At 62.2% G+C, this 27409-nt stretch overlaps 4 protein-coding genes across 6 annotated transcripts; 1 reads left to right on the top strand and 3 right to left on the bottom strand.

Annotated features, from left to right (window-relative positions):
• Positions 1-708: 708 nt before the first annotated feature.
• Positions 709-1876, top strand: LOC311429781 (noggin-like; the record flags this gene model as incomplete). The annotated part of the gene is made up of 1 exon (XM_084505979.1): positions 709-1876. Exon 1 carries the CDS (start codon positions 1085-1087, stop codon positions 1874-1876), a length of 792 nt encoding a protein of 263 aa, XP_084362105.1. The 5' UTR covers positions 709-1084.
• Positions 1877-3213: 1337 nt separating this feature from the next.
• GCAT (glycine C-acetyltransferase) lies at positions 3214-7243 on the bottom strand. 2 transcript variants are annotated; one of them, XM_084505862.1, is made up of 10 exons: positions 7034-7243; positions 6306-6342; positions 6072-6202; positions 5509-5610; positions 5068-5214; positions 4754-4908; positions 4501-4583; positions 4144-4315; positions 3782-3903; positions 3214-3540 (listed from the first exon to the last, which is right to left on the bottom strand). In XM_084505862.1, the coding sequence occupies exons 1-10, from the start codon at positions 7226-7228 to the stop codon at positions 3389-3391; spliced, it is 1296 nt and encodes a 431-aa protein (XP_084361988.1). In that variant the 5' UTR covers positions 7229-7243; the 3' UTR covers positions 3214-3388. The 2 variants fall into 2 exon arrangements, with proteins under 2 accessions (XP_084361988.1, XP_084361989.1); XM_084505863.1 differs by lacking the exon at positions 7034-7243 and having other exon boundaries at positions 6306-6537.
• A 20-nt stretch (positions 7244-7263) lies between these two features.
• On the bottom strand, positions 7264-8243 carry H1-0 (H1.0 linker histone). Its single transcript, XM_084505884.1, has one exon. The coding sequence runs from the start codon at positions 8066-8068 to the stop codon at positions 7484-7486; it is 585 nt and encodes a 194-aa protein (XP_084362010.1). The 5' UTR covers positions 8069-8243; the 3' UTR covers positions 7264-7483.
• A 2909-nt stretch (positions 8244-11152) lies between these two features.
• Positions 11153-25756, bottom strand: TRIOBP (TRIO and F-actin binding protein). Of its 2 annotated transcripts, XM_084505835.1 has the most exons (19): positions 25650-25756; positions 25105-25300; positions 24540-24909; positions 24320-24452; positions 23114-24109; positions 22672-22758; positions 19189-19245; positions 18826-18894; positions 18380-18469; positions 17826-17935; positions 16942-17509; positions 16479-16577; positions 15065-15212; positions 14766-14877; positions 14116-14275; positions 13875-13985; positions 13538-13624; positions 12069-12232; positions 11153-11956 (listed from the first exon to the last, which is right to left on the bottom strand). In XM_084505835.1, the coding sequence occupies exons 2-18, from the start codon at positions 25289-25291 to the stop codon at positions 12071-12073; spliced, it is 3546 nt and encodes a 1181-aa protein (XP_084361961.1). In that variant the 5' UTR covers positions 25292-25300; positions 25650-25756; the 3' UTR covers positions 11153-11956; positions 12069-12070. The 2 variants fall into 2 exon arrangements, with proteins under 2 accessions (XP_084361961.1, XP_084361962.1); XM_084505836.1 differs by lacking the exons at positions 18826-18894; positions 25650-25756 and having other exon boundaries at positions 25105-25336.
• Positions 25757-27409: the final 1653 nt, after the last annotated feature.

The following is a 27409-nucleotide window of genomic DNA, read 5'->3' as shown; positions in this document are numbered from 1 at the left end:
CTCCTCGCACGCTCTCTCTCTCTCTCTGTCTCCCCCTTTTCCCTCCCTCTGCTCTTGCTGCTGATCCATTGATCTCTCTCTGTATTTATTTTTTTTTTCCCCTCTCCCCGTCGTTGGGTTTGGAGTTAACTCCTCTCTGCCCAGCCTTCCTGTGGGTTCAGCAGCTCCCACAAGGAGGGGACAGCGGAGAACAAGGGTGCTGCTCCTTGCTGGGAGGGGCAGGATAGGGTCCTGCAGCCCTGGCACCGCTGTGTGTTCGGGAGGTGCTTCCCAACACCTCCAGGGAACGTGGATGTCCCGCCATGCCTGACCCTTACCTCCTCCTTGGTCTATGGGGCTAAAACCTCTGGAGCACGAGCAATTAGTTGCTATTTCGAGCTGTTGTTAATTGCCAGCAGCATGGCAAAAAGGGCTCGTAGCGCAGACCAGATCAAATCACACCCAGCATCAGAGCCGGAGACGGAGGGCAAATAGGCTTTTGTTTTCTGACCTCTCACCAGAATTTCTCTCCCAGGGGAGGGAGGACAAGCAGTGCAGGGCCGGCCCCACCAGACCTCCAGCTCCCTTATCACCCTGCAGGACAGCGTGTGCTCCGGCTGATGTGACAAGAAGCAACCGTGACCCACGCAGCCATCCTGCACCGAATCCATGCCCTGCAGACCTCCAGGAGCACCAGGGCTGAGCATGGTTAGGGGGGGCCCTTTCCGAGCAAGACCCAAAACCCAGCAGCTCCCCTTTGCTGGGAAGGTCCCGGATGCCTCTTCAAGCACAGGCATGGGCAGGATACGGAGGTGCCGGACCCTTCCCCTCCGTGGCAGCCTCTTCTCCCTGGGGCAGCACGGGTGGAAAGAGGCAGAGGCGAGGGTCCTGCTGCCCCTGCCCACGTTCATCCCCACCCTCAGCACCTCAGCCCGGTTGGAGGCCCCCGCTGCCCCCCCCGATGTCTGGAGGGAGCAGGGTGTCCCCGGGCAGGCGGGCGGGCGGCCGGGTATCAGCACCCACAACCAGGGAAAAGGGGAAGGCCACGCTCGGGACGCGGCGATAACCGGGGGGGACGCAGCCACAGCCCGCAGCGCCGCTCGCCATGCAGGGCCCCTGCCGCTGCCTCCTCCTCCTCCTCCTCTTCCTCCTCCTCCTCTGCCTGCTGCCGCTGCCGCCGCCGGCTGCCTCGGGCCTGGCACCACCGCCGCCGCCACCGGAGGACCCTCGAGACCTGCCACCGCCACCCGGCACCGCTGACCCCGCTGCCCGCCTGCTGCGCGGCCGCCCCTCGGCCCCGGTGCGGCCCTACAGCCTCTCGCTCTCCCCCGAGGACTACCGCTACGCTCCCAAACCCCGCCATCTACGGCCCGGGCGGCTTCGCCGGCTGCTGGGCTCGGCCTTCGACCCCTTCTGGATGTCGGCTGAGGAGCCAGCGGGTGGCAACGGCACCGCCACCACCGAGGATCTGGAGAACCAGAGCCGGGAGCTGGCGGAGGGCGCCGGGCGGTACCGCCGCAAGCTGTGGCGTGAGGCCGAGGGGCTGGAGCTGCCCACCCTGCTGCCCCCCGTGCCCGGGCTGCCCCCCGAGCTGGCCGCCGCCGTGGCGCGGCGCTTGCGGCAGTGGCTGGTGGAGCGGGCCGCTTGCCGCCTCGCCTCCTCCTGGGTAGACCTGGGGCCCGTCTTCTGGCCCCGCTGGGTGCGCCACACCGCCTGCCAGCCCGAGCCCTCCGGCTGCTCCTGGCCCCCCGGTATGGCTTGCCGTCCTGCCCAGCTCACCCAGCTCAAGCTGTTGGCCTGGCACTGCTGGGCACCCCGGCCCCCCGGCCCCCCGCACTGCGCCTGGCGGCAGATCCCCTACCCCGTGGTGGTCGCCTGCAAGTGCTCCTGCCGCTGAGGGGCTGGGGAGAGGGAGAAATAAAATGCCAGAAGCCAAGCGGGACGCCCCCCGGGTGTTTATCTGGGGCAAAGGATGCGGGGAGGGTTAGTCCGTGGCATCCCCGTGCACAGGAGACTGAGGGTGGTGGGAGCGGGGCTGGGGTGCAGGGAAGACGTGAGGGGATGTGGGTTGAGCTTGAAGGTGGACACTGTGATGTGGAGAAGGGCTGGAAGAGGGGCAGGTTTGGGACTGAGGTGTGACAGCACGGTGAGGGCTGTTCATGAGGGTGGGTGGAAGTGAGGGAGGCAGGAAGCCAGGGCTGGAAGTGTCCTTGTTTGTAGGGGAATTGAATGGGATGGGGAGCTCCGGTAGCTTAATGCGCAACGGGAGAGAGAGGTGAACCCACACCTACCCCACATTGCCTACAGGGATGGGGTGGGACCAGCATCTGGGGTGGGCCACCTGGGATGGGTCAGGCTGGGAACTACAGCCTGGAAAGGCAGCACCTCCTGCCTCTGCGTCCTAACGAGCAAAAAGCCCTCTGCTTTCTGGGCTAAGAGCCACAAACAGCCACGGATCAGACCTCCACCAGGAAGCCTTGAAGAAAATAAAGAGCTGGAGGACTCGCCTGGGAACGAAACGTTCTTGCACCTCCTCGCTGCGGTCGGCAGCGGCTGCATTATTCAGCCGCGGCGCGCTGTGGCCTGACCCGCCTGCCTCCCCGGCGCTGCAGCTCCCGGCGCCGCGCAGACCGCAGCCTGCTGCACAGCTCGGCCTTGGAGCGGCTGGGAGAGGCAGCGGGGACGGAGGGGAGAGGTTGGGGTGTCCAGAGGCGAGGAGGATGGGGAGGGAACGTGTGCGTGCAAGGACACGGGCGGGAGGCTGCATGACACACGGTTGGAGCAGAGGCAATTCGAACAAAGCCGGCCTGTGATACCCAGGACCCGGCGTGTGCCTGCTCGAGTGCTAAATCACCACCTCGGCAGGGCTCGGAGGAACAAATGCAGAGATGCCAGCCTGCTGTGTGTTCTCTGCCACGTGAAAATTGCACTTGATGGAGGGAAATTACAGGTTTCCGTCACCTGCTCGGATGCATGCCCTCTTGCCCATCTCCTGGGCTTGCGCCACGCGGGGTGAGGTGCAGCTCCCGGGGCTGGGGTGGGAGCCCTGTGGGGAGAGTGAAGTTGTAGGGCTGATCTCAGGCACCAAGCAAGCCTGGGAGCGAGGAGCAGCTGGTGCTGGGGCCAGCCTCTGCCCTGTTTTCTTTGCTGGTGGCAGGGGTTGCCAGGGGCTGATGCACAGCCTGGGAAACCACAGCTCCCGGATGAGAAAGCAAGAGCCAGACATCTACCCACTGCACTGCAGGAAACCTTTAATGACACGGGGACTGCTGCCAGCACACCGCAACAGCCAGAGCCTTCAGGTCCTGCATCCAGCAGCACGGTGCTCAAGCCTCCCCACCCCGGCACAGGCACTTGTGTTGGTCACGGGCAGGAAAGGCACCGAGGGAAAGACGCCGCTGGTGGCCCCTCAAGGCAGCGCTCCGTGTTTCCGTCCCACCTCGGTGAAGGCCTCCACGCAGCGGTCGATGTCCTCATCGCTGTGCACAGCCGAAATCTGGACCCGGATGCGGGCTTTCCCCTTGGGGACCACGGGGTAGCTGAAGCCAATGACGTAAATACCTGGGGAGAAAGCACGGAGAGCTGGATTTCAAGGGGTACCTGCTTCCGAGCTCTGATGGACTCATGGAAAATCCCCTCCCCTCTAGGAAGGACCAAGAGGATATTTGCAGCCGGAGGGTGCGAAATGAGCAGATTTCATGCAGGAATCTCTCTGGAGGAGAGATGATGGTGGTGGGGGCACCATCAGGCATCGATTCCATCGAGAAACGTGCCTGCAACCAGAGCTCCCTGCCCTGCTCACCCCTGCTCAGCATGTCCTCAGCCATCACCGCAGCCAGCCGGGCGTCCCCGAGCATGACGGGACAGATGGGATGGTCCTTGCCTGAGATGGTGAAGCCGGCTGCCGTCATCTTGCTTCTGAAGCTGGTGAGGAGAACGAGAGGAGGAGTCAAAGCTTGTCACCCCTGTCCTTGGGGACCGCTGCCGTGCTTTCCCGGGGAGCCCTGGGGGTGATTCTGGCTCACATCTCCCCCTGAGGACCTCCAGCAAGGTGTCAGCAGAGGGTGAACGCACACCCAACAAGTCCCTAATGCTCCTAACAAGCCCCTTCCCGTGCTCCCACCCCACTGGGGATGGGAGAGGAGTGGAGACACGGCCCCTCACCGCTGGGTCTTGGCGGCCATGGACTGGGCGATGGCGTTGCTCTCCATGAGCAGGTCCAGGGCTTTGGAGGCGCAGCCCACCACGGCGGGGGGCAGGCTGTTGGAGAAGAGGTAGGGCCGGGAGCGCTGGCGGAGCAGGTCGATGAGGGGTTTGGGGCCCGTCGTGTACCCACCTGCGGAGGCAGGGGAAAGGGGAATGGGTGAGGCACCCCTCGGTGCTGCGGCAGGGTCCCAAACCGAGCCTCGTGCCACCAGCAGGACAAGGAGAGCAGGCGTTTTGTTGGTTTTGGGCAGATGAAGGCAACGTCAAAGCGATGCTGTGGAGCACTTTAGGGCACGGGCAAGGGGATGCCTTCACCTGCAGCTCCTCCAAGAGCTTTTCCCAGGGTGGAGTTGATGATGGTGACCTTGTCCATCACTCCCAGGAGCTCATCAGTACCCCTGCAGACAAAGGAACGTCACGTTAGGACCCGTGCCAGCACCTACCAGGGAATCTGCTCTACATCTGGCACCTCGAGGGAAACGAAGCACCACCAGGCAGGCGGCAAGGCAGTGACACCGAACCCCCAAGACCCAAGGGGGCCTTCCAGGAGGGTGAAACGCCCCCTTACCGGCCGTTGGGCCCCAGGAACCCTGTGGCGTGGCATTCGTCGATGAAGACCAGGGCGTCGTACTTCTGGGCCAGCTGGCAGATCTCCCGCAGGGGCGCGATGTCACCGTCCATGGAGAAGGCACCATCGGTGGCCACCAGCCGCAGGCGGTGTTTCTGCGGGAGGGAAGAGTGGCACCCTGCTGCTTCCCCACAGGATTTATCCACGCCAAACAGCAAAAAAGGATGCCCAAGGCATGGGAAAAAGCCGAATCCTTCAGGGTTGGGTCCTGCCCGGACACGTGGGGGCTTTGGGGTGGGAGCGCAGCCCCGTACCTGCGCGTCCTGCAGCTTGGCCTCCAGGTCCTGCATGTCCATGTGCTTGTAGCGGTACTTGTTCGCCTTGCACAGGCGGATGCCGTCGATGATGGAGGCATGGTTCAGCTCGTCAGACAGCACCGCGTCCTCCGGGGTGAGCAGAGCCTGCCCGTGCCAAACGTACAGGGTCAGCCTCTGCTGCAGGGCACCACCTCGCCCCAATCGGGCAGCCCGTCCCGGTGTGGAGGACAAAGCTGCATTTGACTGCAGCTGCCACGTCTCTCCTGGCGCTGCTAAATTTTCCACTTTCCTGCCCAGCTCCCTTATCCCCTGGTTTTCTGAGGGCTGAGTAAACAGCTCCGCACAGCCCACACCTCCCAGTTCAAGGGCACCAGGTCTGGGCTCTCCACCAGGGAGCCTCTGCAGCCTCTCCCCTCCTCTTTGCCAGGCACGACCAACCTCAAAGATGCCGGCGTTTGCGTCGAAGCAGCTGGCGTAGAGGATGGCGTCCTCCCTCTGGTGGAAGCGCGCGATCTTCTCCTCCAGCTCCTTGTGTATGCTCTGAGCAGAAAGAGAAAAAAAAAGCAAGCATCACCGCTTAGGGCAGCGCGAGTTCTTGCTTGCCCGCTGCTGATGGGTGCAGTCTGCAGGGGGAGAAAATAAATGTGTTTTATCCAGGGAAGATGTGTAGGGGGGAGAAGCTAATGGGCCCTAAAACCACGGTGATCGGTTTGGATGCCAAAAATCCAGCAGGGAGACTCCAGCCTCCCAGCCACGAGGCAGCAGCCATGGGTTTTCTCTGTGTTTAACCTGCTGGGGCTCTGAGGGGGATAAATTGGGGTAGGTTTGACCGAGATGGTTCAAGTTTAGGATTTTTAAGCGAGCCTGGCTGCAACCCTGAGTGCTGGGAGGGGTGGGGAACGGCATTTGCTTTCTGAATGCGGGGGGATATTGATTTTTCTCCTCTCCAGGAGGGGAACGGTTTAAGGGGGGATGTTCCCTGTGCCTGGTACCCCGTTTACCTGCGTGCCGCAGATGAAGCGCACGGAGCTGAGGCCGGCACCGAACTCCTCGAGGGCTTGCACGGCGGCGCGGATCACCTGCGGGTGGCTCGACAGCCCCAGGTAGTTGTTGGCACAGAAATTGAGGATCCCTGCGGGGGCACACCTTGCAGCCACCACCGGTCCAGCGGTGGTGTCACCAGCGGTGACCCCATCAGTGACCCCATCGGGGACCCCATCGGTGACCCCACTCACCGGCGTCTCCCCCTCCAGCCAGGCGGAGGTGGGGGCCCTGCGGGGAGGCGATGACCCTCTCGCTCTTCCAGGTGCCGGCTCCCCGGATCCCCTCCAGCTCCCCCTCCAGCCGCCGCCGGAGCTGCGCCGCCGCCGCCCCCGAAGCCGCCCGGGACCCCCCGGCCCCGACCCCGGCCCCGGCCCCGGCCCCCGCCGCCGCCGCCACCCGGAGCCACATCCCCGAGCCCCGAACCGCTGGGGGCGGTGCGAGCACGGCCAATGGCACCGGGGGGAGGGAAGGGAGGGAGGGGAAGGGAAAAAAGGGAAGGGAAAAAGGGAAGGGAAGGGAAAAAGGGAAAAAAAATGGAAGAGAAGGGAAGGGAAGGGAAGGGAAGGGAAGGGAAGGGAAGGGAAGGGAAGGGAAGGGAAGGGAAGGGAAGGGAAGGGAAGGGAAGGGAAGGGAAGGGAAAAAGGGAAGGGAAAAGAAAAAGGGAAGAGAAGGGAAAAAGGGAAGGGACCCCCTTTCCTTCAAATCATCCCCTGTATGATTTGGGATCACTTGGGCAGATCCTACCCGCGGCTCTCAGACCGTCCCGTGGGCTCCCTGCCAGCCCCACTGGGAGGGATGCTATGGGGCCAGGCCGGCCCTGGTCCCGTGCCAAAGCCCTGGTGACAGCGGGGCCGTGCCCACCCCCACACCCCAAAGGTCCCCGCCACCACCCGTCTGCGCCGTTATCTCCAGCCCTCACCCGCCGGGTGGCGGGCTGATGGGGACGTGGGGCAGGAAGGGAACGGGGAACCCATCGTCCTCCTCCTCCTGGAAGGGCTGCGGCTCTCTTCGCCTCCCTCCCTCCCTTCGAGTCCTCAGCTTGCCCACCACAACCCCCCAGATCCACAGGAACCCAAGTCCTGCCCGGCCCCAGCAGACACCCGGGGCCACCCATGCTTCCGAGGCGAAATAAAAACCCAGACCAGCAGCTCTTAAAAAGGGGAACTCTTCATGCTGAAGACGTTCCTTTTTTTTTTTTTTTTTTTCATTTCTTTCGTTAATTGCCTTATTTTAGCTGTTTCCAGACAGAAATAGATTGATTCGTTACACAGAAAAAAAAAAAAAAAGGCAATAGTAAGAGGTAAAAATAAAGGCAAAAGCTATTTACAGAAACCAACGGGGAGAGTCTGGACAAAGGCCTCCAGACTTCTCACTTCTTTTTGGGCGATTTTCGGGCGCCGGATTTGGCTCTGGGTTTGGACCGCTTTGCCTTCTTCACCTTGGATGTCTTCAGCGACTTGGCCTTAACAGTCTTTGGCTTCTTGGCTTTCTTGGGGCTGGCCCTCGACTTCTTCCTGGCTTTCCTGGCGGCGGCTTTGGGCTTCTTCGCCGGCGACCTGGATTTCCTGGGCCTCGCCGCCTTCTTGGGCGACGTGGACCTTCGGGCAGCCTTCTTCTTCTTCTTCCTCCCGGCCGGGGACTTCTTGGCCTTGTCCCCCTTGGCCAGGCGGTAGGAGCCGGAGGCCCCGACCCCTTTGGTCTGCTTGAGGACGCCGGCGGCCAGCAGGCGCCGGATGGAGAGCTTGATCTGGAGGTCGGCGTGCTGGCCCACCTTGTAGTGGCTCTTCACGTACTTCTGGATGGACTGCCGGGAGGAGCCGCCGCGGCTCTTCTCGGCCCGGATGGCCGCCGCGATCATCTCCGAGTAGCTGGGGTGGGACGCCGGCTTCCGAGGCGCCTTCGCCCGCTTGGGCTTGGCGACCGGGGCCGGGGCCGGGATGGGGCTGTCCGTCATGGCCAGCGCTTCTCCCGGTGCTGCTGTGGTGGAAACCGGGACCGGGTCGGCCACCCGCGACGGGGGCACTGGGGCAGGCTACGAGAAGGAGCCGCGGGCAACACGGGATGCTGTGCTGCCACCTCTGCTGCCTCTGCTGCCTCTGCGGGTGCAGCTGGCGCTGCCCTGAATTTAAGGGTGTGGTGCGGACGGCAGGGAGGACTGCCTGTCCCCCGTGTCCCTCCCCCATCGCGTCCCGTCCCGCCCTGCATACTGGGGTGCACTGGGGAGACGGGGAGGGACGTGGTGGGGACAGGGAGGGAGAGTGTGGGGACAAGGAGGGACACTGTGGGGACAGGGAGGGACACTGGGGTGGACACCAGGGGATGGGGAGGGACACTGGAGCTTTGGGGGGACACTGGATGGGACAAAGGCACTGGGAGGGGTATCGGGGGACAGGGAGGAATGCGCAATGGGGACACTGCAGGGGAAAGTGGGGGGGACAAGGAGGGGATGTGGCAAGGAGACATAGAGGAGTTTTAGGGGACAAGGAGGAACATGGGGAGGAACAACAGGGGATAAGGAGGGGGGCACTAGATGGACAAGGAGGGACACTTGGGGTCTCTCCCTTCCCTCTGCCCCGAGCCACCATGGTGTCACCCTGGGGTGGGTGATGGCTCCCTGTCACACCACCCGCTGTCCCCAGGGCACACAAAGGGGTTGGGGGGTACTATTTTCATGCAAAAAGGCTCAAAAATAGGTTTGGCAGCTGTACCCTGTGGTCCAATGTCTCTGTCCCCACTCCTCTGTCCCTTCTGCTCCCCACCAAGGGGCTTTGGGGATATCATCTCATCCCTCACGCAGAGTCACAAACTAAAGGCTGTCCCCTGTTTTTGGGGACAGACAGCTCTTTGCTGGGGGACAGAGCAGGGACGTGAATTCTCATCAGCCATCGCTTCCCAGCTGGGGTTACATTCAGCTGCCCCCGGGAGATTAAATGTGGCTGTGGCCATCACCTTTCCGGAGGATTCAGATGATGTTTTCCTCCTTCCATCTGAAAAACATCTGGCTGCCCGCAGACATGTAGTGCTGGGGGACAAAACTCTGCAGCTCAAAACACCTCAGCACATCCAGCGCATGCTGAGCACCCTCCCGCAACACCGATGGCACCTGGGCGGATTCGTGCCACCAGCCTGGGACACGCAGGCATCGGGAAAAGAAAAGGGGACCCTGGTAGAGGACTCTGGCCTCTCCGTGACGCCCTGACCGGGTGAAGCACCCTGCGTTTTCTGAGCGGGAAATGGAGCGCCGTTGCTGGCTGCCTGCACGTAGGCACTCGGGCGCGGGGAGATAAGGCCCCATCTGGTTTTATTTTGCATCCAAGCTTGAAACCGCCAGCAGCACCCGGGCTCGCCCGCCAAGCGGAGCAAACAAGAGAGGTGGCGGTGGGGGGGGGTTGCCAAGAGCATCTCCCAGCCCCGCTCCTTCCCCGCGGAGCCTCCAAAAAAGAGGCAGCGGTTATCAGGGCGGCGCAGCGCCTGGGCAGGGAGGAGGACAAAAGGCTTCACCTTGCTGGAGCCAGCTGGAAAGGGGCTGTCTTATCGGAGCCCATCACCCGCGCACCTCCTGCAGCTGGCGGGGACGCGGCCTCTCCGCTGTACATGGGGGACCCCAGCCCTTCATCCCGACCGGGTCCCTAATTTTTAGCAAGACAAAAGAAGGGAAGGTCGTAGGGGTGGTCGCAGTTCTTTGGGGGTCCTCCACGGGCAAATTCTGGCCAAGAAAATCCCAAAGGTCCCTGAAGCACCCCTGATGGTGAGAGCATCCCTCGCACCCTGCACTGGTGCACCAGCGTGTCCTTAACGTGCAGGAGCAGCTCTGGGGCTGGAGGTGTAATGGAAATGGTGCAGAGGCCGATGCTGCACGTTTCCGGCATTAAATCGGCTTTGGAGATTGGGAAACATCCCTCTATCACAAACCTCCGGGTTAGGAGCCTGGCAGGGGAATCTTCCAGTAATCCCAACGTCTTCATCCTCCTCCTCCTCCTCCCTCCCCGTGCCTCGTCTGACCAGCCCCCCTCGGGATTTCTGCACGTCCAGCCCAGGACTTCTTCTTAAATGGTCAAAGCACACACGTTGTGGACGTGCTGCAGTCCACCGGGTACCAACCCACACCTCGCAGGGCCGGGGCTGTTCTTTAACAGCATCCAGGCACAGCAGGGGGAGCACGCAGCGCTCCCGGTGATCGACACCAGCGAATCCATCCCGGCAAAATTTAATTCAGCCCGCGCTCCCCTTTTCAAAGGGGCTCGAAACACGCAGAAAAGCAGCCCTACAGGCTGCCGAGCCCGCCGACATTTCGGCTGCCTGGCCCTCCCGTGCCCCTGTGGCCGGGCGATAGCGCTGTGGGGCCGCCGTGGGGCCGGTATCGCCCCGCCACACGCTGCGCCGCGGGGTGACGGGGCTGATCGGCAGCGCCCACGCTTTTCGGCGCGATGCCTTTATCACGGGCAGCAGCCCCCGGCCAGGAAAAGAAATAAAAAATAAAAAAAACAACAAACACAAAACCCCAAACCCAAACAAACACAGATAGCGAGCGCCTGGGGAAGGGGGTGACCGGCCAGTTGCATCCCCCGTGGGTGGTTAGGACCATGCAGCCTGAATTCAGCCACAGGGGATGTGCAGGCATGTTTATTCCTAAAAACATGTGTGTAATGCTTTTGCCCTCCTAATTTGGTTCCTACAAATCCCTAACATCGAGGTGGACATCCACAGCCTGGAAGCTCTCGCCTTCCCAGCTCTGGCCATGTGTGCCAAACTCATCCCATCTTTAAGCCGGCATTTTGGGCACGATCCGAGCCAGGTCCCACATCCCACCATCATTTCTCTCTCATCCCAGCCCAGACACAGCTCTGGCTAACGTAGAATTATTGGACTGCTGTCACGATGCAGATTATTCCCCCCCCCCAAACCCAAATTCAGAGCAGACAGCTGGATAGCTGCTTTGCACGGCTTCCCTCAGCCTCCGTGCCGGCCCCAAAATCACGCAGGAAGCTGCAAAAATTGTCTCCACTTTTTGTCCCGAGCCCTCCCCTCACGGAACATGTTTTTCATCAGCAAAATGGAAAGATTTTATTAAGTTAAGAAGTGAAGGGCACGGCAGAGCAGCAGCTCCCACCTCGGGGCTGGCTGCACAGCACAGCAGCAGCTCCTCTGCCCCAAAAAAAACAAGGGGGGGGGCTCTCCCCGTCCCAAGGGAGGGTGGGCAGGGAGGTGCCAGGGGGTTGAGGCTCTGCCAAGGCAGAGCCGAAGGACAGTCACTGAGAGCTTGATCACGCAGCCTCGTGCCAAGGTCTCCTCTTTCAAAGTCCCGGGTGAGCGCAGCTGCGGCCCCGTCGGCTCCCTCCTATGGCTTTGGGCGTCTTCTCCCCAGGGGAGCAGTGTCCTCGCTGTATGACCCCGTAGGGCCACGGAGATGGGGGGAAGAGAGGGCACAAAAAGTGCCAATGGTGGCTGCACGGCCGGGAGAAACGGGGCTGGGGAGAGGGGGGAGAGATTCTCTTTTTTTTCTCAGGTCAGAAAACGCTGGTGATGTCAAAGCTTTCCCCCCTCCTCTTCCCCTTCTTCCCGGGGGAAGACAAAAAATTCCTCTATAAAATATAATTTTCACATATAAAATCCCGAAGAAGGTGCATGTTAGGAGCCAGTCCAAACGACGTGCTCAGATACGCAGGCGAGAGGGGCTTGAAGGGCTTCATCGAAAGCTTCAGGAGGGGCGTGAGGGGAGGCTGGCTGGGGAGGGGGAACGTCGTGCCAAGGCGATAACGGATGGGACTCAACCTCCCCCTCCCCACGAGTGAGGAACGGAGCAAATTAAAAACAAGAATAGATAAACAAACGAAGAACAGACCTGGAGAGAGAGAGAGAAGGAGATAAAATTAAAGAAAAAAAAAAAGGGGAGCAGGAGGAAGCTGCCAGCCACCCGCGCTCAGGGGGGGACGTGGCAGCTCCCCGGTGCTCACCGTTACTCGCTGACGCTGTTGCCCAGCGATTCCTTCTCCTGCAGGGCCGCCATGGCCAGGCGCAGGTGCTCCTTCAGCTGCTCGATCTCCCGCTCTGAGCGCACCTTAATGTGATTCAGCTCGGCGTAGACGTCCTGGTATTTCCCTGAGGCAAATCTCTTGTCCTGCCGGGAGAGGGGGAAGAGTCAGCAAACCCTGGCGCTGGTATTGGGGTGGCGAGGCGAGGCCAGTGGGAGAAAGGCTAGCAGGTGGAGGAGGAACCAGCCCAAGATCTGAACCTCAGCAGCGATTTTATAGCAGTATTTAACAGCCCGGGTTGGAAGGGACCTCGAAAAATCATCAGGTCCAATATTTTGTGGGAAAAGGGAGCCTAGATGAGATTTTATTGAGCACCCTGTCCAACTGCGTCTTGAAAACCTCCAGTTTTTGAGGACTCCACCACACCTTTGGGGAGGCTGTTCCAGTAATTCATCGTTTTCACCATAAAATTGTGTTTTTTCTATCAAGGTGAAACATCCTCTATCAAGGTGAAGCACCCTCAGTAAGTTCGCAGATGACACCAAGTTAGGTGCGTGTGTCGATCTGCTTGAGGGTAGGAAAGCTCTGCAGGAGGATCTGGATAGGCTGGACCGATGGGCTGAGGTCAACTGCATGAAGTTTAACAAGGCCAAGTGCCGGGTCCTGCACCTGGGGCGCAATAACCCCAAGCAGAGCTACAGGCTGGGAGAGGAATGGTTGGAAAGCTGCCAGGCAGAGAAGGACCTGGGAGTGATGGTGGACAGTCGGCTGAATATGAGCCAGCAGTGTGCTCAGGTGGCCAAGAAGGCCAACGGCATCCTGGCTTGTATCAGGAACAGCGTGACCAGCAGGGCTAGGGAGGTGATCGTCCCCCTGTACTCAGCTCTGGTGAGGCCGCACCTCGAGTACTGTGTTCAGTTTTGGGCCCCTCGCTACAAGAAGGACATCGAGGTGCTTGAGCGGGTGCAGAGAAGGGCGACGAAGCTGGTGAGGGGCCTGGAGAACAAGTCCTACGAGGAGCGGCTGAGGGAGCTGGGCTTGTTCAGCCTGGAGAAGAGGAGGCTCAGGGGCGACCTTATCGCTCTTTTTAGGTACCTCAAGGGAGGCTGTAGCGAGGTGGGGGTTGGCCTGTTCTCCCACGTTCCTGGTGACAGGACGAGGGGGAATGGGTTTAAGTTGAGCCAGGGGAGTTTTAGGCTAGATGTTAGGAAGAACTTCTTCACTGAAAGGGTTGTGAGGCACTGGAACAGGCTGCCCAGGGAAGTGGTGGAGTCACCATCCTTGGAAGTCTTCAAAAGACGTTTAGATGTAGAGCTTAGGGATATGGTTTAGTGGAGGGCTGTTAGCGTTAGGTTGGAGGTTGGACTCGATGACCTTGAGGTCTCTTCCAACCTAGAAAATTCTGTGATTCTGTGTGATTCTGTGATCTCCCGGCGCAGCCAAGCACCCACCTTCTGCATCATCTGCAGCTCCTCCCGGAGGCACTGCACCTCCTTCTTCACGTACTGCAGCTCGTTCTCCTTCACCCGGAGCAGCACCTGGGCCGGGGAGAGAGGAGCCAGAGGTGACTCAAGGCAGGGGGAAGCAGAGAGCCGCAGGATGACCGCTGCCCCGGCCGGGCGCAAGCGCGGCGCTGGGAGAGGAAGGAAGAGGGAAATGATGCGAGGTGCCCCGGGAGAGGCACGGAGGGGAAGCTTGCGCACCTCCTTCCTGCACGGCTCCTGGCCGCCCCGTGGCTCCCCTCCGAGCCCAAATCTCTTTCAGGGTGAGAACCCATCAGCCTCGTACCTCCAGCTCGCAGGAGCTGCGCTCGTTGTTCTGTGAGCGGTCCCCGGAGCAGCGCGAGGAGATGAAGCTCCGCAGCTTCCCGATCTCGTCCGAGAGGCGGGTCTGCAGCTCCTGCGGGCAAGCCCAGAGAAAATAGTGGAAGAATACGACCCAAAAGGGGGAGTTTTAGCAGCCAGGTTAGATAGGGGCAGCCCCCGGCAGAAGGAAGATGCTCCATGGGCAGGGAAAGCCCCTCTCTTGCCTGGTTCTTCCGCAGGAGCTGCTTCCCCTCTTGCTGGCAGCGCTGCAGCGTCTGCTCCCGCTCCTCCGCTTTCTCCGTCAGCTGCCCGATCTCCAGGCACTTCTGGGAGTACTGCTCCGACAGCACCTGCAGCTCCCGCTTCAGAGAGTCCACGTCCAACCTGCCAAAGAGGCGCCGGGTCACTGCTGGCCTTGCCATCGGCATCGCCTGCCCCCGTGCCACGGACAGGCTCTTCCCAAAGCCTCCGTCGTGGCTTTGCCACACTGCTCCGTGTGGCTCCAGGCTTCATCCTCCACCCTCCCAACACGAGGACAGGGCTTCGGGGAGCTTCGAGTCATGCAGGAGAAGCGGGGGAGCTTTGCGTAACGCAGGCAGATATGAGCTGATAGGGGAAACATGCCAGGAATAGCGAGGGCTTGGCTAGTTCTGGGTGGCCAGGCACCTCCTTATTCCTCTGTGGATCAATCCTGCTTTGCTGGCACCAAGCAGGGGATAAAGCTCTCTGCCATATAGCTGGTTTTATGGCAGTGAGCCTGGCTGTCACCCACCACCCCTGGAGAGGCAGACACAGATGGGTGCGATAAGACCAGCACGGGGCTCGGCGAGGGCAGCAGCCCAGAGCAAGGGGAGCAGGAGAGGAGATTTCTTACTGGTGCTGCTTCTGGAGGGCATCCGAGATGGAGCCGCACTGCTGAAAGCTTCGTGTCCTGCCCAGCTCCTTGTTCATCTCCTCCCGGTGGGCTTTCTTCAGTGCTTCGATGGCTGCAGAGAGGGACAACGGGGGATCAGGCTCTGCCTGCTCAGCACATCTAGGAAAACCAACCCGGGGAGCTGACCGAGCTATTACAGACTCGGATCTCCTTCTGCAGTTCCTCCTCCATCCCTTCTGCCCTCTGGGCTTCCCTCGCCTCCTCCACTTCCCAAGGCCACCCGAAACAGCCGCCCCTACCCGCTGCTGTGGCCGCAGCCTCCTCTGCCAGGAGCCGCTCCTTCTCCTGCCGCAGCCGCTCCAGCTCCCGCTGGTGGTGCCTCTGGAGCTCCTCCATCACCTGCTGGTGGGACGACTCCATCTCGGCCAGGCTGCGCTCGCAGGCCTCCTGCCGGGCCGGGGGAAAGGAAAAGAAACAGGAGGAGTGAGGGGCTTGGAGGTGCCAGGCTGGTTTGATTCGGCAAACCTTACTCCAGCCCAGGGCCAGAGATCACCTCCCGGGATGGTTTGTCCCTCCCGAAAGCGAGGCGATGCTTTTATCACAAAACACACCAAGAGATTGAACGTCTCTGGCTGGAGGAGGTTAACAGCTGGAACCACGTCCCGCTATTTGCCTTTCAAATGAAGCAGCGACCCCAGAATCGATGGAAACCGAGCCTCTTCTTCGGAAAAGTGACACCTCCCAGTGCCACATGACTTGGCTGGGCGCTGTTAAAGAGCCCTTCTTCCCCAGAGCCTGGCTCTTAGAGACCTTCCCACCCAGTTTGCTTTCCTTTCCGCTGGCCCTGAGCTGCAGGACAGCTCTCTCAGCACCCAGCACCGTGGATAACTGGTATTACAAGAAAAACCCACGCAAGACATTCCCCTCTCAGCCCCCAAGGCCTGAGAAGGATGTTTTTGCCACCTAACCACGCCAGAAAGTTATTTTTAAGAAGCCCTCGCATCCCCCAACTTGCTGCCCCCAGTTCCTTCCCCTGGCACTAAGGGAAATGCTGAACCACCGTGAGAGGCGATGCTGGAGCAGCAGGCTGCAGGGACACAAGCCCTCCCCGGCTTCCCTTCATGCTGAGAGGCTGGAAGCTGGCAGCTGCCTCGCAGATCAAAAAAGGAGAGGGATCAGGCTGGCCACGAACATTGAAAAAATCGATGGGGAATGGGCCCTTTTAGGAAAAAATGAAGCCTGGTTTCCCATACAAAGCCCTGGCCTGGGAGCCAAGTAATCAGGAAGATAGGATGCCATTTCTTCCCGCTCCTTTTCCTTTATTTATTTTCATTTTTTTGAACATACGGAGGCCTGTGGATGTTACCCAAGATCCCAGAGCACCTGAGAAACAGCTCCACGTGACTCGTGGTTTCCTTTCTCTGGGATAGCAGCAGCCAGCTCACCGGGAGCCCGAATTTCCTTCCCCCGGCCGCCCGCGACACATCCTGAAATCCCAGCAGCGTGCTCGCGCCGCTGCCTCCCACCAGGAAGCTGGAAGCACCCGTTCCCCTGGCTCCAGCCCCTTTTAGGGCTTACCACACACACCAGCCTTTCTCTAATTACCATTGATTACAGCCAAGCCTCGTTAGGGTCACCGAGGCAACCCAACGATTAGCGATACCTGCTTGGCAGCGAGTCCCGGGCCGTGGCATTTCCCATTTCGGGGCTCACCTGAGAGATGTACCCCCGGGGCACGTGGCTGTCCCCCTGGGGTTTTGTCGCCTCGTTTTTGGCTCGGCAGGACTCCAGCTGCGCCCGCAGCGACTGGACCTGTGCCAGGGAGGGGAGAGAGAGAGGTGCTGAGCCCAGGGAGGAGGTGGCAGCCTGGAAAGAGCAGCGTGGGGAAGCCAGCAAGGAGGGGAGGAGATGGACACGCTCTCCTCCAGAGGCAGATCTGTGTTTGAGGATGCTTAGCTCCGACAGACACACACGCTGCTCTTCTCCAGAGCTCAGAGGTGAAGCTCAGAAAGGAGGCAGCACACGCAAAACTGCACCAAAAGGCAGCTCCATGCAAGCCGTGCCACCGGCGTGGGTGGCCTCGCTCTTCTGCGGAGCCTCCTGCTGCCAGGGAGGCACAAAGCCCCAGGGCATGCACTGTAAGAAGCCAACTTTCTGAGAGGACAGATGCTCTCACCTCCTTTCTCAGCGCCTCGTTGAGGTCTCCGCCTTGGTTTCCCTTGCCCTGGTTCAGCAGTGCTGTCAGGGGCACCCGCCGCGAGTCCTTCAAGGGCAGGCGTTCCAGCTCCAGCCACTTCTTCTCTATCTCCTCGTTCAGCCGAGCCCGCTGCTCCTCCGAAAGCGGTGCGGGGGCCAGATCCGGCTCCCCAGCCTTGCGGGATGAGTCCCCCCCCAGGCCGTCGGCGTTGGGCACCCCGCTGTCGGGGCTCTCGAACCACCTGCGCCTCTCCTCCGAGCGGAGAGCCAGATCCCGCTCCAGATCCTCGTGGTGCTTGGGGGCTCGCTCCGAGCCCCTCAAGCTGCCTCTCGTCCTCGGCGGGGAGCCCTGATTGTGGGGTTCCTGCTGCAAGGGGGACAGTTCCACGTAGTCGAAGGCATGGCGCTGCCCCTCTGCCTTCCAGGGGCTGCCTTTGGTGCTGCCCTCGGAGCCCGGCCGCTGCTGCTGCTGCTGCTCCTCTGCCCGCAGCGAGCCCCTGGCCGGGACGCAGTTCCTCAGCGCGTTCTCCTTGTTGCAATCGGAGAGCCTGCAAGCAGAGAAGTGGCACATGAGGGAGAGAGGCGCAGCGTGGGGACGGGCAGACGGCCCCAGTGTGTGCGCTGCCGGCCAAAACCCACAGCTCGGCTTTTGCTCAACCCAGCCTTGCGAAAAACAAACAAACAAACAAACAAAAAAAACCACCGTGTGAGCGCCGAGAGGTTTCGTCACGCTGCTTGGCAGCTCTGGCTGCGTGCGTGGGTGAGAGGCTCTCCCCACGGGGTGCAGAGGATCTGCCCCGAGCCCCAGCTGTGCCAGACTCCAGCGGGGAAGGGGAGGGGGACCTGACACCAGGCAGCTCTTACTTGGTGACATCCGGGGCGCTGACGGGGCGCACGTTCTTCCTCAGCGCCTCGATCCAGTTGCGCCGGATGCCCGAGGTCATCGCCGACAGCGTGAAGATGGCATCCTTCGTCTGCAGTGGGGACAGGACGGAGGCTGTCACTGCTCACCAGAGGCATGGGCAGCTCCCGGTGGTCTCCCAGGACTGCCGGGCGCCTGCTCATGCTGCATCAGCTCACTGAGAGCTTTACACAAAACCCTGCAGCCTCTCTCTGTTCGCCTGCTGCACCCATTAGGAATGCCACCCTCTATCTTGGGCTCCTGGGGACGCACGGAGGGGTGGCAGTGGACACGTGCTCTTTGTGGGGCAGCCTCTTTCACACCCCTCAGGAGACCATCTCCAAGCAAAGGCAAACATGAGCCACCACAGGGTGACTCCGGGTGCCGGGCATGTCACCAACCACCCTGGCACCCTGGCACGAGGTTTGCACAGCCCAAATCTCTGCATCAGAGGCGTGGATGGTAAGGGAGCAGCCGTTCCCCGCTGGAAAACCCCCCGTGCCTGCAGGGCACTCACGTGGATCTGGAAGCCGTAGTTGCGCTGCACCGCGAATTCCGTCACATCCGTGCAGGAGCGGAGATCGATTTCGCCATCGAGGTCATCGGCCTGAAAGCACAGCCGCCCCCCGGGGTATAAATGCAAGCCCGGCTCCGAAAAAGCCCCAGCCACCTGCCTGCAGCCTAAAGAAAGCGTGAGCCACCTCCGCTCTGCGGGAGGAGGAAGATTTGGAGAGCATCAGAGCAGCCCTTCTTTTCACTCCCCACCACGACAAACCCCCCAAGGGCTTTTTAGGACGAATGATGGACCAGGATGAGGTCTCAAAGAGACACTGGCCACCTCTGGCTCCTTTCACAAGGACAGGACACGAGGTGGCCAGGCCAGCGGTGGCGTCCCTCTCCCCCTCACCACGTGGACGAGACCAGGAAAGCACAGAGGGCTCGGGAACCGCTGCCAGCGCTCACCTCCTCGGCGTTGGAGTCCCTGTAATACCTCAGGCTCGAGTCGGTCAGCACGAACCAGTGCTTCTTCCACTGCCAGCAGGCCGGTGAGGGGGAGGGAGGGGAAAAGACAGGAGGGAAACGGATAGACGGTTACCCAGGGAAGCACAGGAACAGGGAGGGACGTGCTGCTCCGCCACCTCGCAGCCTCCAGCCTCTGCCCCCTTCTCCGGTTCCCTTCCAACTCCCCCTCGCGCCCCTCGGCTCCGAGCTGGGGTTTCCCACAGCGGGAGAGACCGAAACAGGAGGGGAAGGAAAAAACACTGCTCGCACGGGGACCACGACCAACAGGGCTGGGGCAAGAGGCAGGATCCAGGTGGGGCTTACCTCTCCTGGCTCGTCCAGGATGGACATCCATCCCTTCTTGAAATTGAGGAGGTCTGGCTGGAGGAGAGAGGAGAAAGCAGAGGGTTACTGCGTGCTGGGAGCCGCGGAAGGTCCCTCGTGCCAGCGGATGGGATCAGAGTCCCCAGAGGGGGAAGAAGGAGCGGGAAGAGCCCCGCAAGGCTTTTAGGAAACGCGTGGGGGTTTAGGACCCAGTGGCGGAGGAGGCCGGGATTTAGCTCTCAGCAGCAGGCAATCATTCCTGTAAGAGGAAACAGGAGATAAGAGTGAAAAAAAAAAAAAAAAAATTAAAGGAAAATATGCAGCAGGGAGGTTTCCACAAGGTGCCTTGGAGGTATTTACTCTGAGATAAGCGAGGGAGGCAGGGGCGAGGGGAAGGGAATGCCGGACAGGCCGGGGCTGGAGAAGGAAGGGGAGAAGCGGACACACCTCACCCCAAACCCAGGCATCCATCCGTGCCCCACAGCTACATCCCGCCTGCGACTTCACCACCGACCGCTTATTAAAGACACGAGCGGCTCCTCTCCTCCCGCAGAGCCTCCCCTCGCCCCACGGCTACAGAGGATGAGGATGAGGGGAGTTTCATCCAGCTTCCAGCCTGTTAAAATAAAGTTTTGCCCCCCTCTGCCTGCTCCTAACCTCGCGCCAGCGGGACGGCATCCCAAGCAGTTTCTCTCCCCGCAGCAGCGCCGTGCCGGAGAGCTGACTCAGGGCAACCTCTCTCCCCGGCTTCGCCCTCGGCCCAACAGGCTGCAGCCGCTCCTCCTCCCGACTCCACCAGCCCGGGAGGAGCTGCACCAGCAAATAACTCAGCCCAGAGCCTCTTCTTCTTCCACGACAGGGAGAGGAGGCAATGAGCAGTGTGCCGGTGGCTGGGCACCGAGGGGGCCGGACGCATCCCTTCGGCCGCTCCCCCGGCCCCCGTCGGTGGTTGCCGCCCTGGGAAAGCGCTCTGAAAATTAATTCCTTCCCCGTGGTGGCGGCTCCACCCTGCTCGCCGTTATCCCTTTCCAATCCAGTGACTTCAGCCCTGGCTCCGGACTGGGAGCGGCAGGAGGGAAGGAAAGGAGGCGAAGCGCTCGGCGCGGCCGCCCCTCCCGGCACGCACGTGTGCGGGGCAGGGGAGGCAGGCAGGCAGGAGCGCTGTGGTTGCTCCTTTTTCCATTTGGGAAAGTGTTTTTGGGGTCGGCTGTAGGGTGGGCTCCGCGTCCCGGGGGCCAGGAGGCAGCTCGGCTCAGGGGTGGAAGAAAAATGGGCCGAGAGAGGGAGCGAAAGGACTCCCGGGGGGCTTCTGTGCAGGTCAGCTAGGGCTCAGGTATCGATGATTTACCATGCCAGGGCATTAATTGCTGAAATAACGAGCCTGGTGTGTAACAATGGGAAAACAAACTGCAAAAAAAGATCAGGCCAGCCCTGCCAGAGCCCCTGCCAAGGCTCGCTGCCCTATTACTGCCCCGCGCGCATTACCAGGGCCAGCAAATCCCCGCCGCAGGCTTCCCCCGAGCACGTGAATGTCACCGGGCAGAATGGGCCCTTTTTGCCCTGCCAGCCTCAGCTCTGCAGCCACCCTGGCAGTATTTTTGCTGTAGCAGGGCTGGCAGCACGGGACAGGCCACCGGTGGCCGCAGAAAGTGTGTAAAACCATTTATATCCCCCCCTCTCCACGACCGAATCCAGCTGGAGCAGAGAGCTCGGGAGACGAGCAGAGACCAGAGCAGGGCTCGGACTGAATCCCCCCTCGGAGGAAAAGGCAGGAGGAGGAAACGGGCAGGAAAGCAGAGCTGCCGAGAGATCCGGGGGCTGGGACACGAGGATGGAGCAGGATGTGTCCCCAGGAAAAAAAAAACAACAGCCCTGGGGATGAGAGGCAGGTTGTGCCCAGCCCTACGCGGGTTATACCCGGCCCTACACAGCACCGAGTGGCTGGGGACACGGGTGACATTCAGAGGGACTGGGTTACAGCCCGGCAGGTCGCAGAGCCAGCCGAGGAGGGGATACAAGGGTTGTGATAACAGCCGGCAAGTATCTGAAGAATGTAAACACCGAAGAAGGGAAGGGGCTGGGGTGGGAGCGGAGGAATCGCCGCCGGGTGGTACAAGGGAGCCGGAGCCCAGGGTGGAGAAACGGAGGAGAAGAGAAGGCAACAGGGTGAGGGAGATGAAGCTGAAGGAGGGGAAGGACAGGAGGACCTCGCCTCGGCGTGGTGGAGCCCTGGAGGGCAGAAACCCCAGAGCTGACGGGGAGGGGGTGGCCGGTCAGGTGCGCTGCCTCCACCACCGTCCCCGCGCCTCCTGCTCCTTTTGGGACCGCAGGCCCCGGAGCAACACTTCCCTGACCACGGCGGCTGGAAGGAGGGACCTCTGGAGGTCACCTCTGAGTGACCAGTGTCCTCAGGAGGTGCACCCCCAGGTCGCCCAGGGCTCCTTCCTCTCGCCTCCTCCCCGCCACAGGGCTGGCAGCGGGGGCTTCTCGGCCTCCCTGCCAGCGCGCTTCCTCCGAAAAAAAAAAAAAAAAAGGGAACTCGCTCCGCCAGGAAAGGGCCGCAGGCCAAAAGACAAAGCTAAACCGCTCCGGCTCTGCTCAACAAAACCCCTCTGGGGCTGGAGGGGGCACGCAGCCCAGCCTGCCACCCGTGGGTGTCCCCCCCGGTGTCGCTCCCCGTCCCCTTGCCACCGGCGTGGCGAGCCTCAGCCGCTCGCGCGCCCACCGGGGTGCCCTCCGTCTGTCCCCACGCGTGGGGGGCTGCCCCTAAAGCTGCTGAATCGCCAGCCAGGAGGGGACGGAGGGCAGCCCAAGAGGGGTGACGGGGTGAAGACGGTGGCGGCGAGGCCCGAGCTGAAGCGGGGGGACCCCCGGTGCCGGACTCACCGTCATGGCTGGGGCGCGGCGGGCGCGGGCGCTGGCAGCCAGGGTGGCGGGGTGGCTTCAGAGGCCGGGTGGTTCCCGTGGCCCCACCATGCCTGCCTGAGCTTTTTTTCCTCTTTTTTTTTTTTTTTTTTTTATGAAAAAAAAAAGTTTTTCCTCCCACCCTAAACTTCCTGGGAGGACCCAGCCGGGCCAATGGGAGCCGCCCCGCAGCGCACAGCCAATGGAGCCGGCGGGGCGGGTGAGGCCGGTGGGGCCCCCACGGAAGGACAAGTTGTGGGGCTCTTGGGGTGACGCCGGGACCCCCGCTTCACAGCACCCTTTGTGCCCCAAAAGGCCCCGCTGCCAGCAGGAGATAGGGGAAGGAAGGCAGCTCGGCGAGGGGGTCAGGCCCAGGTGCGCTGCTCGCCCCCCATCCAGCCTCGCCAAGCGGCTCCGTGCCTCAGTTTTCCCATCTGGGGAATGGGCACAGGGTTGGGCTGTGACCCCTGTTGTCCCACGGGGTGTGACAGCGAGCCCCGTGCCCAGGAGGTGACAGGGAAGGTGCCCACTTGGTGTGTGCTGAGCCCCCCAACCCCCGTCCCAGGCTTTGCCCCCTACCTTGTTGCGTCTCTCACTGGGATTCGGGGCTGGCTGCTGGCTTCCCGAGGAGCTTTGTGCTGGGAAGGCGCCGCCACCCAGCTGGGGCTGCGGGGAGAGAAAGCGAGAGCTAAAAGCAAGGGGGTTTCATCCCCTCCTTGCTTCCCCAGACCCCGCTGTCGCCCTCCCGGAGCGGGGCAGGAAGAAGCACCCCAGTGCCAGGAGGGCGGCGTCGCTCCCCACAGCCTGGGGAAAAGGGGATGCTGGAGGGGCAGGAAGGCTGCGTGTGGACGTGTGTGTGTGTGTGCAGCTCAATCTTGCCCTGGCCAGGGAGAAAAGCTGCAAATAAGGTCGGCACCCTGCCCCGTGCAGGCAGAGATGCTCGCTGGTTTTACCCCTGGCAGCAGGGTCCCCCCCCCAGCTCCGGCTCCTGGCTGTGTTTTCACTCCCCTGCCGTACTCACGTGGTAAATAGGAAGCTTCTTGCTCCCCCAGTCACTTTCCAAGGGCTTTTCGGGGTTGTTTGAGTCCTGGGTGCGCTCGGGCGCCTTCCAGTCATCTTCCAGCTGCTGCACTGGACTCTCAGGCCTTCTCCAGCTGTCATCCGGCCGCGGCCACACGTCTAGACATCTCCCAGGGCTTCTCCAGTCCTTTTCCAGCTGGTGCATCAAATCCACGTGGCACAGGGGCTTCTCCTGGACCTTCGAGTCCTTCTCTGGCTTCAGAGCTTGCTGGCCATCTCCACGGCCCTTCCAGTCCTGCTCCGGCGGGCGCGTCGGGCTGGTGGGGCGCAGCGGCTTCCCTCGGCCTCTCCACTCAGCGTCCGTGCCCTTCCCGGGGAGGGGAGGCTGCAGTTTTTCCCGCAGGCTCTGCCAGCCACATTCGGGCTGTTTCCCGGAGCCCCTGGCGTGCAGAGGCTCCCCTGGGTTCCCCCATCTCCTCTCTGCCCCCCGTGCTGGGCCAGCCGGGGAGATCTCCTTTTGGCTTTTCCATGCGCTCTCCGTCCGTCCCAGGGGACTCGTGCATCGTGGGGGCCCTGCCCGGCCCAGCCTGGCGCTATCCGAGCCCTTCCCAAAGCTCGGGGGGCGCAGGGAATCCCCCAGGCTCTTCCTCTCCCCCGTTTTCCCCACGTTCCCATTCTGCCAGGCAGCTCGGCCCCTCTCCGTTTGGCTCCTCCAGTCTTTCTCCGAGCGCTGGGGAGGGCTCGCGGCCCCCCCCGCCCTCTGCTCCGACCTGAAATTGGGGCTGGGGGAGCGCGGGCTGCTGCTGCCCCTCTCCAGCTGCCGAGTGGGGCTCGAGGAGTCCCTTGGCTTCCTCCAGTCCCTCTCCGCCCGCGGGGATGGGCACACGGGGCGCAGGGGGGCCCCAGTCCTCTCCGGGAGCCGAGCTGGGCTGGGGGAGCGCCGGAGCTCTTTGGGGTCTCTGCTGCGCTGCTCGGGGTGCCAGGAGAGCCGCTGGCCCTAGGGGACGGAGAGCAAAGAGTCCTCTTGGGAGGGAAAATACACTCGGGAGGGACAGCGGGGAGGGAGATAAGGTGGGATGAGGGTTGGCTGGGTCATAACAAGAGGCACTGCAGCCATCGCACCCCCACGCGCGGAGGCAGCCTGTGGTGAGGAGAAACCTCTCAAATAGGGGAAAAAAAGTGGCAGGAACAAGCAGCCAGGGCTCACCTCCCTGGGCAGGCTGGGGCTGGACTGCCTGCGACCTAGGCGGCCTTTGCTGGGTGGCAGCGGGGTCTTCCCATCCAGCCTCTCCACGCGGCCCTCCTCCAGCGCCTGGAAAGCCTCCAGCGTCTCCGATTTCCTGCGGGCACGAGGAGCCGGGCTCCAGCCCCCACACCCCCCCGATTGCTTTTGGGGACACCCCAGAGCCTCCCCGCTCCTTTCTCACCTGCGCTCGCAGCCGAATATCCTCTCCACCTCCACCCGGCCGGGGCTGAGGGTGCGGGAGCCGCAGCGCTCGGCGGCGTCCCCGCGGCCGAGGCGCTTGGGTTTGGGCAGGTCCGCCAGCACCGTGTACTCCTGCCGCTCCAACCCGCGCCTCCCCTCCGTGCCCGCGCCGCCGGGGTGCCCGTGGGGCTCCCCAGGATGGGAGGAGGACGCCAGGAGCCTGCCGGGGGTGAGAGAGGAGCCGCGGCCGCGAGGCGATGGCGAAGGAGCCCGGGGAGGGTCGGGTTTGGGGTGCTCCAGGGAGAAGCGGCAGCTCCCCGTGCAGGGCTTCGCCCGGCTCTCCTCGGGCTTCTGGCTGGCGGGACCTCGGGCTGGGATTTAATAGGGTGTTAATACCAAGAGGTGCCGGCTCACAGGCTCCAGGCCTTAAACATTTAGGATTCCTGGATCAAAAACCTCCTAGGAGCAGGCTCTGCCATATCTAGAGACTCGCCGGCAACTTCAGGCACCCCCAAACGGGGAGCAAGCCAGAAGCAGGGTGTAGGACGGGGGCAAACGGAGCGTACCTGCTTTCAGCGGGCAGATTTCTTTCCTACAGCTCGGGGCCTCCATCCTCACCCAGGATCCAGAGGGAAGGGGCTGAGCCCACCTGGGTCTGTCTGCCTGCGGCACCCGCGCCTCGTCCTTGCGGCCCCCGTGGCTCATGGCGTCCCGCTTGCCCGATCCCAAAGAGCTGTCCCACAGCCTGGTCATTTCCCAGTCCTGGGAGACAAGACAGGGCAGGTCTCTGCAGTGGGGGCAGCAAGCCTGCGGGCTGGAAGGAGGCAGAGAGGGGTTACAGCCCTGAGCTGCTGGCGAAACGGGACTGGGAGAGGAGCATAAGGTGGGCTCAGCCCCAAATCGGCTGGCAGGGCAATGGAGCGAGGCAGGAAAACCCACACAGGGGAACCCAGCAGCGAATTTAGGGGCAGAGCTTGCTTTGCGGGATGAAGGAGCTCAGCTGAGCCCCTCTGCCACCTCAGGAGCTCCTGAACGTGCCCGATAGACATGGTGCCAAGGAGACGAGGGGCTGGGGACACCGGCACACTCCACACCACGACGCCTGTCTCACCCTGGCGAGTGCAGAGCCGCCTTCGGCACAGCCTCGGGGTTCGGTGCCGGTTTCTCCGTGCTCGCCCTTGGCTCCGGGGCTGAGCGGGGGCCGTGCCCTGCCCTGCTGCCAGCTGTGGAGCGGGGAGAGAGGACAGCCAGCGGTCAGCAGAGCTCGGGGACGGCCCCCAGCACCTGGGGCAGCCCAGAGGAACCCGTGCGGAGGGGACTGCTCAGCCCTATCGTCGCGCCCGACGTCCCCCTGCTCCTGTGGCTTGGCTCCCCTCTCCCCGCAGTGCTCCGGGGGGTTTTATTCGAGCAGGGTGGCTGCTGGTGGCACTCACCGTGCCGCCCCGTCGGCTCGGCCCACGCAGACAAACACCTCGCAGCGGGGTGCTACGATGCGGACGGCGTCCCAGGGCCCCCCCGGCTCTGCCTCGGGGCCGGCGCTGCGCCCTGCCACCTCCACGGCATGCTCCTGCGAGGAAGAGGAGGGTGCCAGCGCCGTGATGAAGTCACGAGGAGGAAGGAAAACGCAGGTCCTTTGGGAAACACCTTGCTTCTTCCACCTCCTCCGCCAGCAGGCTGGTTTCGGAGGCTCGCACATGGATGTGGGCTCAGGGTACCCCCCCCTCGCCACCCAGACAGCCCCAGGAGAGGACACCGCGCCCCGAAAGAGGAGGATTTCCCCCAGGAAAGGTTGCAAAACCCCAGCCCCTGCACCTCGGCGTCTCCCCCTCTGGTTACCTGCAGGGCCGAGGGTGCCCGCGCCGCCCTCCCTCCAGCATCTCGCCCGCGCCGGGATTCGCTCAGAGGCGGCTCCGAGCAGCTCGCAGGCAGAGGGCTGCAGTAACCTTAGAGGGCCCACGAGCAGGGGTAGAGGGCACGAAAGGGAGCGGGAGGCTCATTACTATTTCATGATCCCGGGCCGGTCGCTCCGGGAGGGCAGCGAACAACACGAAACCCTCCGCGAACATGAAACCAGCCAACGCCTGCTTGGCTGCAGCTCGCCGCAGCCAGGCGGCTCGTGCGGAAGGACCGGCTTAGGACTGAGGCATCCAGAGCCCCAAATCCCACGAGATTTACCCCTTTCCACCTAAATTCTGGGAACAGCTGGCCGCGGCAAGCTCTGCCAGGAGCGTCTTTTAGGTGGGGTGGGCTGCGGGTGCCAAGCAGAAGCTTACCTGGTCAGCGTGCCGGTGAGCCCCCGCGGCGCGCAAACAGTGCTGGCACAGGCTCCTGGCGAATATGTTGGCCTCAAAACCGGCACAGGGCACGTCATCCGGCGACCGCCGCATCACCCATAGCGGGGACGAGGACGCCGTGGCTGCCGGGCTGCCCAGGGGAAGGGGAAAAAGGGAGGGCAGAGCTCTCAGCTCCCTCCCCTCGAGGCTCTCAGGCTCCTGTGGAAGCACAAATGTTACCCGCAGGCTGTTTGCTGCTCTCGGCTGGCAAGGCTGGAGCCCAAGGGCAGCCAGATGCGAGGCCATCAGCACGAGCCGCGTAATTGCACATAATAAAAGGGTGTGCTCCAGCAGAGGCCTTTTTTAGCAGGGGGCACCGCTCTGCACCCTCAAACACTGCTGACACAGCCAATCTGGGAGTCCCCGAGGACACAAGGCTCGGGTCCTGCTCTTTTCTTTGCAGAAAGTTGTCTTAATTCAAGCTCGGATAAAAGGCACAGAAAGGAAACCTTCCTTCATGCCTATATTGCTCACAAAGAGCAGCCTAGGAAATTTGGAAACCCACTAAGTGATCCCACTAAAATATTCGGGACCTAGG

Source organism: Aythya ferina (assembly GCF_964211825.1).
Source record: "Aythya ferina genome assembly, chromosome: 1".
In the NCBI taxonomy this organism is placed as follows: domain Eukaryota; kingdom Metazoa; phylum Chordata; class Aves; order Anseriformes; family Anatidae; genus Aythya; species Aythya ferina.
This window is presented reverse-complemented; position numbering and strand designations above follow the sequence as displayed.